Source organism: Gossypium raimondii, chromosome 7 (assembly GCF_025698545.1).
Source record: "Gossypium raimondii isolate GPD5lz chromosome 7, ASM2569854v1, whole genome shotgun sequence".
In the NCBI taxonomy this organism is placed as follows: Eukaryota; Viridiplantae; Streptophyta; class Magnoliopsida; order Malvales; family Malvaceae; genus Gossypium; species Gossypium raimondii.
This window is the reverse complement of record NC_068571.1, coordinates 793,385-808,263: the sequence shown is the minus strand read 5'-3', so window position 1 is coordinate 808,263 and position 14,879 is coordinate 793,385. Positions and strand designations below refer to the sequence as shown.

Below are 14,879 nucleotides of genomic sequence, written 5' to 3'. Positions count from 1 at the left end.
GAATTCTTGAGCATTTACTCAAACACTTTGTGTGCTTTCTTTCTTTAGCTTTCTGTTGTTCTCTTGTGGCTTCTTTTGGCACAATCGCTTCCGCTATACAAATTGGTGCCTTGGAAGAGTTCTAAAAGAATCCTCTCTTTTAGGAGTTAAGGCTGACTTGGGTGAGTTTGGACGAACGGATCGCCTAAGGCCGCACGGATTGCGAGACGAAAGGTCTAGCCCCGTGACAGAAGCACCTCATTCACCAAAGTGCATATTAAATTCCCTACAACTTGCTATTGTTATAAAAACCTTCGTCTAAAGTCCATCAATACTTGAAGCCTTTAACAGGCAATAAAAAATAACACATTTTATATGACATCATTAGAAACATCTCAGTTTAAAAGAAATCCAAGTCTTTTTTCGAAATTCCTGCAAACTAACCTGTAATGGAAACCCACCGGAGCAATATTATCGTCCTCATATAGTTTTATAAAATAATTAATTACCTCTTCCTTGAGTACCTCCTAATAACACCACTTGCCATTTGATAGCCTCAATACCTCAATCTTGTTATGTTTTCTTCAAATCTTTATCGTCTCATGAAAATATTGGTTTTTATGTTTCCCAACATGAACCAATCTAAACGAGATTTTTTATTCGGAAATAAGTATTCATAATTAATAACTTCTTGGAGCTTGAAGTTTAATTTAAAACTCAATAAATCTATTAGAACCATGCCGCTTGAATACTTGTTAATCTCAACATTATTTTTTGCTTAAGAACTCTAATAATCCCAAAGACTTGTTTGTTCCACACCCATTTTGCCTTGGTGAAGGCTTCTGTAACACCCCTAACCCGTATCCGTTGCCGAATTAGGGTTACGAGGCATAACCAAACAAACACAACCATTTAAAAAAAAAAACCAAACTGATCACAAACATGGAAATTAAACCATTTTCTCATGGCTATTTATATTTTACAATCCAAATCTAACCAAAATCATATTCAAACCTATACATGCCATAAGGTCGAGTTCAAAATTTTAACAAAATACCAAAAGAAGTCGATAGTGTGATAGACTATGCTGATGATCCCCGAGCTCGTAACGCGTCTCCAAAATTTATAAATCAAATGGACAAAAACAATCAAAGTAAGCTTTCATAGCTTAGTAAGTTTATAGCATATCTAAAATACATATAAAAGAATGTATATTTAACTCATACACATAAACAAACATATGTATAGACATTATATGCATATAATCAAGTTACCAACATAATCATTAACTGCATATACTGATTTCTAGTGTATTTTTCGTTCGCACTTCATCGATCCATTTATATATAAATTTCCAAATACATATACCAATAACATATTTTTATATTTATCAATTACAAGTGCCGATACACTTATACAATTATAATCCACATATGTCGAATGCGTTCATATATATATATATCCAACAATTTCATGACAACCAATATATGCACATACTCAATAATCACAAAGATTCAAACGTTTATACACTCATCAAACACATTGAAACAAATGTTCATATATTTGTCCATTATATATAATCAAAAGCATATATATATATATATATATTTATACCCAATGCATATAATCACTTAATTTAAACAGATTCACTAGCACTTCATCTACTAGGTTTAAAGTCTAATTCAGGTTCACGGCACTTAGCCTGCTAGGCTTATAGCCCGATTCGGTTCCAAGACTTAGCCTGCTAGGCTTATAGCCCGATTCAGTTCACCAAAGACTTAGCCTGCTAGGCTTATAGCTCGATTCAATTCACCAAGCACTTAGCACGCTAGACATATAGTCTGAATAATTTCACGACAATAAATCGATTGATCTTGAGCTTTAACAAAAGAATCTCAATTCACGAAGTTGTATCTCTTATTTGTATATAAAATCCACACAAAATTCAGCTCAATATTCATAACTTATATCTTTAAAACACATGGATAAATATAAATCCCAATTATCAAATCTAACTTAAATAACTCAATAATTCAACCAAAACACATTTATGTATATATAACCTCATACTTTAGATTCCACTTCTAATATCATAAAATTTAACTTATAATATACTAGATACCTTTAACATTTGAATTCCATATATACCCATACAATTTCATATACCATCTCAATACAGGACCTTATACATGTACATATATGCATATTCAATCTAACAAACATATATTACTCTATACTTATATTCAAACAAGAACATATACCTATATACTCATACATATTCAATTTAATATATATATATATATATATATATAAATATAATTTCATACTTATACTCAATATAAATATTTATTCATAAGTATACATACTTATTCTCTCCAACTTATACAACTATTTTATACTAAATTCACACCTTATTCACACACACACACACACACACATGTTCGAATATATCTCATACCTTTGTAATTTCATACCTAATTTCAATACAACAAATTTTACATGTATATACATGTATATTCGAATATAATTTGTACATATATGTTCATACCTAAATTTATTTCAAGGACATTCATATGCATATTTGCATATTCATAGTCATTCGAATCTAGCATATATATATATATATATATATATATAATTTCATACTTTCAATTCCAATTTTATACTTTTAAAATCAACTCAACACACATGCCATTGATATACATGCTCATATGCTGATTTAATAAAATTAAATAGCTAATAGACTTACCTCGGACGATGGAAAATCAAAATCGGATGATTATTTGACTAATTTGGCTTTTCCCCGATCTAACTCCGGTTTCTTTGGTTCTCGAACTAAATATATTCAAAATAAGATAATTTATTTATTAACACATTCAATTTAATCCAAAAACACATAATTTGGCAAATTACTATTTTTCCCCTAATATTTACACCTTTTTGCAATTTACTCCCTATTGCATAAAACACAATTTATACAAAATTTGCCCATACCACACAAGGGCCGAATATTCATGGTTCTCATACAAGTCCACACATTACATTTATTTCACATTTTAGTCCCCAAAAAATTAATTTCACAATTTAGCCCTATTTACTCAATTTCACTAAAAATTCCAAAACAAAACATATTAATCTATCACATATCTTTCATTTTTCATCATCAACTATCACAAAGTCCAAGCATTCATCAATGGCACATTCAAAATCATCAACAATTCACAAAATTAAAACATGGGTTTTGAAGAACACAAAGCAACGATCTCAAAAACGTAAAAATTATCGAAAACCGAACAAAACACATACCCGAATTAAGCTCCCAAAGGTGCCGAATGTTTAAAGCTTCCAAAGCTTTATTTTTTCTTCTTAGAATCGGCCAAGAAAGATGAACACATGCATGGCCATTATTTATTTATTTAATACATATTAATATACATTTTACAATTTTAACCTTAATGGTTTAATTAGAAAACTATTTAATGGTTGTCTATTTTTGTCCATGCATAATTCTAATGATTAAATTACAACATAAGGACTCCATATAATAAAAATCATAGCAAATAGGTACCTTTGCATGTAGCATGCTAATTTTGCATTTTACACGATTAAATCCTTTTAATTAAATCGAGCACACCAACGATAAAATTTTCACACGAAATTTTCACACATATAAATTAACATACTGTAGACTAAAAAAAATAATATTAAAATATTTTTCTGACTCGAATTTGTGGTCCCGAAACCACTATTCCAATTAGGGTCAAAACCGGGTTGTTACAGCTTCAATGTTTTCAAATAAAATACCCCAATTTATTCCATGATTTGTAAACCAAATCAATAAAGGAATTATGCTCAAACCATCCAAAACAATCTAAAAGCTCAAGTTGTTTGATGGCTCTCTTCTCAATCAATTCTAACTAGCAACATGAGTTTTGACACATTCTTCACTCTAAGGTAGACGAATTGGAAGTGGTAATACATAATTTCTGAAGACATAGAGGCATTCCAGCACACCTAATACACTACAATTTAGAAAGCCTTAGTCTTCAATACATTGCAAAAATTTGAAACCCAACATAGAAATCAGTTTTTCAACTTGCAAGCTACTCAATCTAGTTTCTAAAAAAGAAACAATTCGGCTCATAATCTATGTAATATTCTTTCACAACTCAATCATATCATAGGCATGCATATTGCAGGCCATAATTAACCTCATATCTTACAATGCGTGGACGTTCCCATAATTGACCTCATCACCAAGCTTTTTAGCTTTTTCCACTCATATAATAGCGTCATTGGATTCAATGGCTACGTTTACTTGACCCACTATAATTTCCATAGCTTTTTTACTTGGAGCTAGGTTAAGCCTTTGTACCCAAAATTGAACATTTTACCCATCTTGCCATCTTTTTACCATTGGTTTATTAGGTGGTTTTAGTAGTGTTGATTTTTTATTTTTTTTCGAAATCACCTGAATTAATATTTTGGATCATCATTTTCATCCATAATCACTATAGAGTGTTTTATTCCATCCAACGATGAAGCAACTAACTGGGCTTTAAATTGGATTTCATTTAGACCTCTTACTTGCTCGACCTTATTCACTTCCCTTATTGGAGCCTTTCTTAATTGACCCGTTTATCCTATTGATAAATTGTGTTTGGGCTTTAGATCAAGATTAATAGCTCTCTTATTATTCAATTTAATGCCCCTTCATTATCTTTTTCAACCAAATTTACATCTAGACCCTTATTCGTTACTCATTGTTTCTTGACCCCAATGTTCATCTCTTTCCCCGTTTGTCATCGATTTCTCCTTTCCATCACCATCTTTGGACTGAAGTTATTACTTTCCAAACATAGTTTCTACCTTGCTTTTGAGTTACCAGAAAAACTGTGTCCGTATTTACCACAATTAAAACAAAAAAGCTTTATATTCAAATCCTTGAAAAGACCTTTTGATTTATAATTTTGAAACCAAAGGTTGTCACAAGTTCAAGCTTAATGTCATACAAGAAATTTGACCCCAGTTACCATTGTTCATTTGGAAATTAATTTTAAGTACTCTCTCAATTGCATCTCCAATCACTCAAAGTATACTTTTGTTGTATAAAGAACTCAACAACCTTGATATCTTCATCCAAGCCACAACCTCTTACAAATTAGGCTAGGAGGTTGAGAAATCAAGGTTTAAAGTTGCCCATTGATTGTCATTGGCCCTTCTAGTAAAACATTGATATAGTCATTGATGGATCTAAATCTACCCATAAAATAATCATTTTCTAGGAACCTGTTGTGATGGATTCCATATTGTAATTGCTTTATTCTAAAGGGCGTTGAGTCCTATCTACCTCCCCAAAAGTTTAAGAATTAGCATTTTGGGTATGCTCCTTTCAACTAACTCATGGACTCTATTAAATAATCTAGTGGAAGGGATCCTATTCACCTGCTCAATTATCACATCTCCCCAATTTAAATTAAAACCATCTTCATCAGATTCTACCATTTCACATGCACCCCTCTCCATGAATTCATTAACTTGTCTTTAAATGAGATTCTATTTTTCTTAGGAGGTCTCGACACTTGTCACCTTCATCAAGAAGGTCATCTTCTTGCCGCCTCACTTTTTTTGTAGCCTTACCCGGATTGTTAGTTTCTAGAGCAATCGTCTCTGGATCAATTTCCATTGTTTCAACTCATTTATCCATCATTCCTTCACTTTAATTACTACTTTTATTTGTAGATTGACAATAAGGCACGATTGAAGAAGTTTGAGATAGCTAGATTGTAGAATCTGAGCTTGTCATTCTCAAGATCAAGAGAGAGGCCATTCAAAAAGCATTTTTTTGCTTTGGAACATATTCAAAATATTTAATATATTTCAATATTTATAAGTGAAAGTTATAAAATAATCCAATATAAGTTAAACTAATGAACTCTCATAGTTATTAAAAGTTATATCACTTTATTATTGACAGAGTTGTGACTATTCGAATAAATATCTATTGAATAGTTATTATTATTGCAAAGACAACTATTGGAGAGTTATGCATGTCTAAAGAGACATGAAAATGTTGGGAAAAAATCTGGTTTGAAAATGGTTTTCTTGCATAGCGGAAAATAAAAATTTTGAAGACCAACTCAGTTTGCGATATTTATAGCAATAAGCCCTAGACCGAAATCATACATGTGTTTTCGGATAGATGGATCCTTATCGTTTCCAACTTCTAACCAAACGATCTTCTCCGCTATTCTCGTACCACGAATTCTTCGAGTGTTGATTTGAACAATTTGAATCAAACACAGAACTAGAAATAGTTTTCTTTTCTTTTAGGGTGAAAAAAGAAAATTCTCTTCTCAAATAGAACTCGACAAAATCGTTATTCCGAAAATGATATTTAATTCTTAGAAAATAAAAGTCTCTCTATTTTTGGGAAGAATAACAATATCTAGAACTTGTGTCAATAGCTCTATCAATCTCATCTATTTATAGGGATAGAATGTAGAACTCTTGTTAATTGTAGAAGTTTATTTCAACTTAAAAAGTGAAATCCTAGTTCAACTAGGATGTAGGGGGTGGTAACCTTAGTTAATGATACTAGGGTTTGCCGTCCCCCCTTGTTACATAAGGGGCTGTTGAGCCTCTTCCATATCGAAGTCCAATTATAGTAATTTTCGAGATTTTAACCAAATACTTTATAATTTGATCCAACCCAATATTTATTTTTTATTTCCCAAAAATAAACTTCAATATATTTCCAATTAAATAATTTTCTCAACCCAATTCTAATTTCGTTAAAATCATGACAACTTCACCGTAAAAGTATCTATAAAAAATATATTTAATATTTTTGCATTCAACAGTTCACTATGATCAAATGATTTATTTCTATTTTCGATCTTTATTTAATTCAGAAAAACATAAATTCATTTTTCAGGTCATATTCATTTTTCATTTTCATTTTCATTTTGGAGAAAACCTTAATCATTTCCAAATGTTTCCTATTTCTCCATTTCACATTTTGTTAATTTCTATTCATCTGATTTAACATGCAATTCATTTTTGGTTTCAACGAGCTAGCGGAGGGACCGATTGGACATGTTCAGTTCAGGCTCAATTATTTATAATTAAGTTCTTGTTTTTCATCTATTAATTATAAACCAAAAATGAATTGCATGTTGAATCAGATTGTACATATTCAATTCAGGCTCAATTATTTATAATTAAGTTCTTGTTTTTCATCTATTAATTATAAACTCATTTAGTCAAGAAGTCATTTCACTATAGTATCGTGACTAAGCTCTCCCTAGCAGTATACCATTACAAAAGCAACTCGATTAGTTAGCCCAATGACCTTGTCATAAGTGTGTTACCCTCATAGGATATCCTTAATCTCTTTGGGATAATATTCGTTCTCCCAATATTATTCTATTTTATCTCATGGTAATCATTACATCTTCCTTCATGAAAAGTCAATTACTACCAAATAATAATCAAGTCATTTATCACAAAGACAAACGATCCATGACCATGTTTACTTTTCATCAACCATGTAATGTCAATGAGAGGATATCATTTACCCATGTCTCGGACTATGAATTTCACTATTGTGAATGACGCTACATACTGCAGAAGTCGTACACCCAACGCATTAGCTTTCGGTTCTTTATATATTCAAACACAGGTTTTTACTTACATCAAAGTGTACGAGTCACATATGCATAGTCTATCATCCACTCAGGATTTAGGTATGTCACACCATGAATGGCAGAAGTGAATAAATCCATAAACAGATTTAGAATCTTTTCTTTTTTGGTCCAATCTGATGTACTATCAGTCTAGTCTGTAACAGCCTAATTTTCAGTAGTGTTGGAAACAGTGATTCGAGATCACTAAATCTGACCGGTGAGTTTTAAAATCTAATAAATAAATACATATGAGACAAGTGTGATTATAGAAGAATTCTTGAATTAGTGAATTTTGTGTTTTAAAAAGAATTTAATAGGTAAATTAGGTCTAAAACGAGGTATCGTGACCTCAAATTCATAAGTCGAGCCATAAATATTTTTATAAATATTTATGGAGTTTAATTGAGTTAGTATAAAAGTTCCGTTAGAAAATTTTAACGTTTGGATAGTTAATTAACTAAAAAAGACTAAATTGAAAACAGTGTAAAATTTGTTAAATTGTGATTAAATAGCTTAAGTGACTAATAAGGAGGGATTTAAAAGGAAATTAGGCTCAAATTATATGGACTGGACGGTTGGGCAAGAAAAATCAGTAAGAAAGTAAGGAGAAACAAGGGCAAAATTGGAAACTTTACAAATTAAATATATAAAACAAAGACAAAAGTGAAAAATCTAGAGAATTCTTCATAATTTATCAGAAAAAATGCCATAGGAGGTTTGAAACAAGCTTTTTTCACATATTTTTATACCATGTGAGTTCAATTCTTGCTTTTTCTTTGAAATTTTTATGTTTTGTGACTTTTACAACTAGGTCCAACTATTAAATTCATTAGTTTTTGATTCCATAGGTGATTTTTAAGTTATCATGAATAATTTATGGAAGTTTATAATGAATTATTATAGATTTGAAGTTTTATTTCATTATATTATGATTTTATTAAGTGATTTTAGTAGAAAATGATTTTAGGACCAAATTGTGAAAAGTTAGAAATTGGGTTTTGTACTTAAATTCTGAATATAAAAGGCTGTATAGTAGTCTAAAGTGATTAGATAAAGTGTTATTGGAGGAAAAATTTGTTCAATTAAAGTGTTAATTGACTAGGGACTAAATTGTAAAAATTATAAATTTTGGGGTAAAGGTCTAATTTTAAAAATTGAAGAGCATAAATTGCGAAGTGAATTAGTATTGAATTAGATGCTAATGAATGGAAAATTTTATATTATAGATCGGGAATTCGAAGATAAACGCAAAAAAGAGAAAATATCAAACTAGTCCCTAAACCTTTACAACTCCTACAAATTGGCCTAGGCAAGTTCATACGGCTAAAATTTTATGATTAATTGTTAATGTGGGAATGATATATTGTATCAATTCGTATATTGTTGTTGAATTATGATTATGGTAAAAATGAGAAAAAAAATGAGATTGTTAGTTCAAATTAAGGGATACGCAAGATTGAGTACATACGTTTGGTAATCAGTGATGAATTTACGAATAAGTCCATGGTGAATCCATGGCAAATTGTGAAAAGTAGGTATGGTGTTTCAGTGAAGAAAACCATACTGGGTTGTGAAAAGTAGGTATGGTGTTTCAGTGAAGAAAACCATACTGAATTGTGAAAAGTAGGTATGGTATTTCAGTGAAGGAAACCATACTGAGTTATAGCATTGTAAAAGATTCAAGCAAATCGTGGCACTGGGCAAATGATGTACTCAAATCCATAAGACGATCCTTAATTTGACAAGTATTTAAAAATGCAATTGAAGCTAAATGTTGGAATATAAGTTGACATCTGATATTGAGTTTGATTGAGTAAATTCATTGTTTGAGATTGTGGTTGGCAGGAAATGTTAAATTTTTATTTGTTTATTAATATTGTTAGTGAAATTTTGATAAGATTTTATTATGAGCCTATGAACTTACTAAGCTTTCGTAAGCTTACTTGTGTGTGTTTATAGATTTTATAGATTGACGATATATATATATATATATATATATATATATATATATATATATATATATGTTTGGAGGATCGATCTACATCAACGATCACACTATCCGATTTATTCCAGTAGATTTTGTTAAACAACTTTTTGATTTATATGGCATGTATAGGGACTTGGTCATTTTGTGTGTATCCTTATGATATGGCTAAGGAGTAGTAAGTAAATATTCGATAATGATTAAATATTGAAATGGCTATATAAGAACATGTTTTGGTGCTGTGTATGCCTAAATGATAGTTAATACAAAGAAACTATAAAAGAGTAAAAAAAAATTTGCAATGGAACAGTTTTTGGACAACAGCATTGACGTGATTTTGAAAAATCACCAAAAATGGTGGAAATTGAATTAGAAGCTGAATGAGAAATGAAATTAAAGCTGAATGAGCCTATTTTCACATGAAAGAAATAGAGTAAGCAAAAGAGTTATATATTTTTAGATATTTGTATTTTAGTGAGACAGGGTAAGAATGGTTTTTGAAGTCTCCTGTTTTGACTTTAGAAAATCATTAAAAATTGTACAGAAAGAATTATGAGTTATAATTTATATGTCTAGATTCCTTAGTCTATTTTCAATAGAAACAAGCGGAAGCACCATATGAATTTTGTACAAAGAGATAATTGATTTTTAGTGAACAGAGGTCAGAACCGTCGGACAGTGAAACAGGGGAGACTTTAACGAATAAACTATACTAATTGGCTAACCCAAAAATTCTAGAAATTTTATGGTAAGAAGATATATGAGTCTAGTTTCAGGGAAAATTTACGGATCTAAATTTTGATTTCGTAAATCGAGTTATAATTAAATTAGTGACAGTTATGCAGGTGGACAGATTTATTGTGAATAGTGAAATAAATTATTTTAATTTGTTTAAGTTTTCAGAAAATTTTTAATGCTCCCGGTTTGGACCCGAATCATTTTTGTTGTATGTTTTAGGGTCTCGAGTGCTCTTTTTAGGGACATATTGATTGAACGCGAGCGAATTAATTTTAAAAGCAAATTTTTATGCTCCGAACTGGTAAGTTAAGTCAGGTAACACCTCGTGCCCGACTCCGGCAAAGGTCTCGGGTAAGGGGTGTTACACAGTCAATCACATCTATGTCTCTCTCTTTTGAAAGTCACCTGCTCCGATGCCTAAGACAAAACATCTCCCCAATTGGATTTGATAGACAACATATTAGATTTTCAATTGGTTTGCCCATTTTTTATTAGACTAAGGAGATGTTTAGATTGGTCTACTAGTATAAGCTATTTTTCTGTATTATCATCTGACCCCATAATATTGCTTAGTATTAGTTTAAACATTAGACAACTAATAAGCAACATTTGCTTCCATTTTGCTTTTCATGCAAAAACCATATAAGGACATTATACAAAATATATTAACGTAATCGATGAATTAGTTTTATTAACCAATCTGTTTGAAAAAAATTACAAGTGTACATTGACGAAAATACTACACTTAAGACACTAGATCCAACAGAAAACTCTTATAAACAGCAGTTAGATTTCATTTAGATCACATACTAAAGACACACGAAAAACTTCTATTTTATTCTTCATATTTTGGTATTATTAGATTGTTCTATAAAGAACTATTGCAAAAGTCTATTATTTGATATTCTTTTTATACATTGTTGAGTAATTAAATAAAGTGGTATGTTACATGCTTTTAAGTCTTCAATGAATTTATCATAATATTATTTTAACTCCACATACAATCACTATCAAGTCCTAACAAAGATATATAATAGCATAGTTTTAATAGGATTCACATGTTTTTATTGATGACTTTGCGATGAATGAGTAATTTAATATGTTATGACCAAACATTAATTCACACTTTCCTTCTTTTGATTTTATCATTACAATGCATGTTTCATTTTAAAGAAACAAACATTGATTTTCTTTATTTCAGTTTTATCAATGCAGTTTAGCGTTTATCATCTCTTTTTCACCAAAAACAAAGAAGCACCAAACAAAACACCAGATGCTGCTTACCTAGGGTGGCATGCCAGTTTCAAAGGAATAGGTGGATCTGAGAAATCTCCAGACGAAACAAGATCAAAAGCAAACTTATTTGCAGCCTCAGTGAAATGAACTCCATCCCAACTCACTCGAACTGATGGATCTTTACATGATCCCACCGTAATGTTTTTGCCATTAACACTAATTTTTCCTCCACATATTGCCTCTTCGCTATAGTTGTACTTACCTCCATAACCACAACAAGCAACAAGAGGATGTTCAAATCCTACAAGCATTCCAAAAAAAAAAAAAAAGACTTATGTTGGTCATATCAATTGGCACATAAGAAGTTTAAGCTGAAATAAAACAGTAATAATTTAGTATCTTTCGGTATTTTGTTACCATTTTTAGTCGGATGAGTGTATAAAGAGTATAGAGCGGCGTAAAGGTCTACATAAACAATTGTAGCCAAAGGAAACTCAATCCTAAGTCGAGCCAATGCATTCTTCAACTCGACATTGAAACGTTGAGCTAATAGATTATATGGCTTGGCACAACCGACAGAGTCCTTTTCAGCTAATGGAAAACTTGTTAGAATTTTTGGAAAGCAGCCGAGTGGCCTCGTGTTGTAAACCCAAAATGATCTTGCTCCTAAATTGTATAGATTCTGCAGTGCATGAATAAAATTCGTTGAACCTTTTTTTAGTATAATATGACAAACCAAAGAATTACTAGTGACATTTTTTTTTAATTTGAGGAAACCTTGATAATGTCTGAGAAGTGGTTGACTATATCAGGGATGGCAGCGATAACTTGCACTATGGTCATGTTAAGGAAGAGACTTTGCGTGAGATCATTTTGGCCGATGTCAAAAGTGTATAATGCCTTGGAAAAAGTTTCCTCCCTTGGCATTAGACTTGCATATATTCCTCCTACAAAATAAAAACATATCAATGGCCTTAAAGAAAAATTAAAGTCAAAATGAAATTAAAGATGACAATGATTAAAATATTATGCTAAATTCAAATTCATTTGTTATACTAAATTACAATAACGTATGGAGATATTATCTATTTCCAATAGTTTTATACTATATCGATAATTTTATCTTGAATTTCGAATTTTAATTTGAATTTTATTTTTAAGATGAAAATATTGAAATTCAAGATAAAAATACTAATGTGACATAAAATTATTAAAAAAGAGATACAGTTAACATGACATTATTGTTTCATACAATTCTTTACTTGAGGTATATAATATGTAGGTGCAAAATTACTTACCATGTCTTCTAATAATTTGGGATCTATTTTTGAACTGGGCAAATTGTAAATATTGTAAAGGTAGGTAGAATGGACTGGCGTGGCCATAGGGGACAACATCAGCCATCGGTAATCTTATGGTGGAAGACGCCGTCGCAAAATTCACGCCATGTGAGAAATTGATTGCTAGTGAATTCAGGTAAGAGCTTAGGAATGACAAATCCAAACTCTCAGCTGTTCACAATAATAGCCACTAACAGAAATTAAATTAAATTAAATTAAACTTGCTCATAATTAATGAGGAAAAAGAAACTTTGAAGGAAACTTGGAAACATATAAGATAAATTATATTTATATTCATCTAATTATTAGTATTTTTTATTTTAATCACAATTATTATTGATATTTAATATCTGTATTTTAATTCTAAAAAATTCTATAAATTTAATCCTCCACTTTATATATTTTATCAATTTAATTTTAATTTTTAAAAATTAGAAAAAAACTTTTAAAAAATCCTTCTTAAACTAAAACATGAAACTTAAAAAAACCCATTTCAACCTAGTTGCTCAAGTCTCAACACCTAATGATTCTGCTAAACCCTAAATTAGAACATGAATTGATATCATACAGTAAAGTAACTCCATTGACAGCTGCATGAAAAGCTTAAATGTGTTTATCTTCTCTCTCGAAAAATTTTGGGTTCTGATTCATTAGAACGTTGGAACTTCATACAGGTCAAACTAGCATTATTTAATGGAATAATTATCAAAATATTAAATACCGATAATGTAAATGGCTAAAATAGAAGTCTTTTTGGAGTTAAGTGACCAAAATAAAAACACATTAACAATTGAGTAATTATTGGTGTAGTTTACCCAAATATATAAATATTAAAATTTAAATTTATGAGGTTGTTTATAAATTTTTATAATTTTATAATTAATTAATAATAAATAATTAAATTTAAATTTTATTAAATAATAAAAGTAACATTATGGTAACTTCTTTTAATCAATGATAGTTTTTTTACATCTTTTGTAATGAAAATATATAATATTTATTTTCATTCAAAAAAACATTTTAAATCATGGATTAAATCTTAGTTCAATTGGTACAATTGTTGTAGCAACAATAAAGAGACTTGAATTCAAACACGCTTAAATGTGAAATATCTTTTAATTTACGAGGAACTATGATTAGCTAAAAAATCACTTTAAAATATACTTTTATTAATAAATGTTAAAATAAAAAAATAATAAATATAATATAATTGTTAGTATTTTTTAATAAAAAAATATGGAGAGAATAATTAATCAAGTACCAGTGAAATCAACGATGAGTCGTCCATCACAAAATCTCCCGGCCGGCATTCCGAAAAAGGTGTCTCCATTAGGTGACTTAAGTTGAATGAAGGCGGCAGCGTAGCCACCGGTATCGGAATTAGAGGCACCGAAATTAAAAATCGCTGGAAAACGACAACTTTCCGAAGGTAAATCACGATTGAAATTGGTAGCAGAACCAAATAAAAGAAGCGAAAGAAAACTGAATATGGTACTGGTAGGATCCATGCATGTGCCTGGAGAAAAAGAAAGGGATGTTAGAAATAAACACAAGAGCTAGTGATACATAACAGATTTCTTCATTACCTCTAGTTTGTGATTCACACGTTTTTCCTATGATCATTTATATAGCCGGTGATATCTATCTTTGCTGATGTCTAGAAGGCTCATTTAAATTACTATAATTAATAAAAATGATTTGTAAACCTTAATTAAAAAATTAAATATAAAATTAAAGTTGTAATCTTCATCTTCAACAAGCAATTTTTTAAACTATCTGCTCCTAAATTTCCTTTGGGTAGTTGAGACATCAATTTCACAATATCTTTGAATATGATTGTGAAATTATTGAAATATTAATTATTTAAAATTATATAAATGTGTAAAACTATAAAATGAATTCTTCTCTATGTAT

The 14,879-nt window shown here is 30.1% G+C and overlaps 1 protein-coding gene across 1 annotated transcript; it reads right to left on the bottom strand.

Annotated features, from left to right (window-relative positions):
- Positions 1 to 910: 910 nt before the first annotated feature.
- Positions 911 to 14,631, bottom strand: LOC105769544 (esterase). Its single transcript, XM_012590244.2, has 8 exons — positions 14,552 to 14,631; positions 14,227 to 14,481; positions 12,924 to 13,136; positions 12,403 to 12,572; positions 12,043 to 12,307; positions 11,674 to 11,926; positions 2,729 to 2,814; positions 911 to 1,093 (listed from the first exon to the last, which is right to left on the bottom strand). Exons 1-7 carry the CDS (start codon positions 14,586 to 14,588, stop codon positions 2,745 to 2,747), a joined length of 1,263 nt encoding a protein of 420 aa, XP_012445698.2. The 5' UTR covers positions 14,589 to 14,631; the 3' UTR covers positions 911 to 1,093; positions 2,729 to 2,744.
- Positions 14,632 to 14,879: the final 248 nt, after the last annotated feature.

What these genes read in the sequence shown, in the direction of transcription:
- LOC105769544 (XM_012590244.2), bottom strand. Translation starts at nt 14,588, where the DNA reads ATGATCATAGGAAAAACGTGTGAATCACAAACTAGAG. An exon ending in GTGTGAATCACAAACTAGAG is followed by an intron (nt 14,482 to 14,551) that starts GTAATGAAGAAA and finishes CTTTTTCTCCAG; the next exon opens with GCACATGCATGGATCCTACC. An exon ending in ACTCATCGTTGATTTCACTG is followed by an intron (nt 13,137 to 14,226) that starts GTACTTGATTAA and finishes TATTGTGAACAG; the next exon opens with CTGAGAGTTTGGATTTGTCA.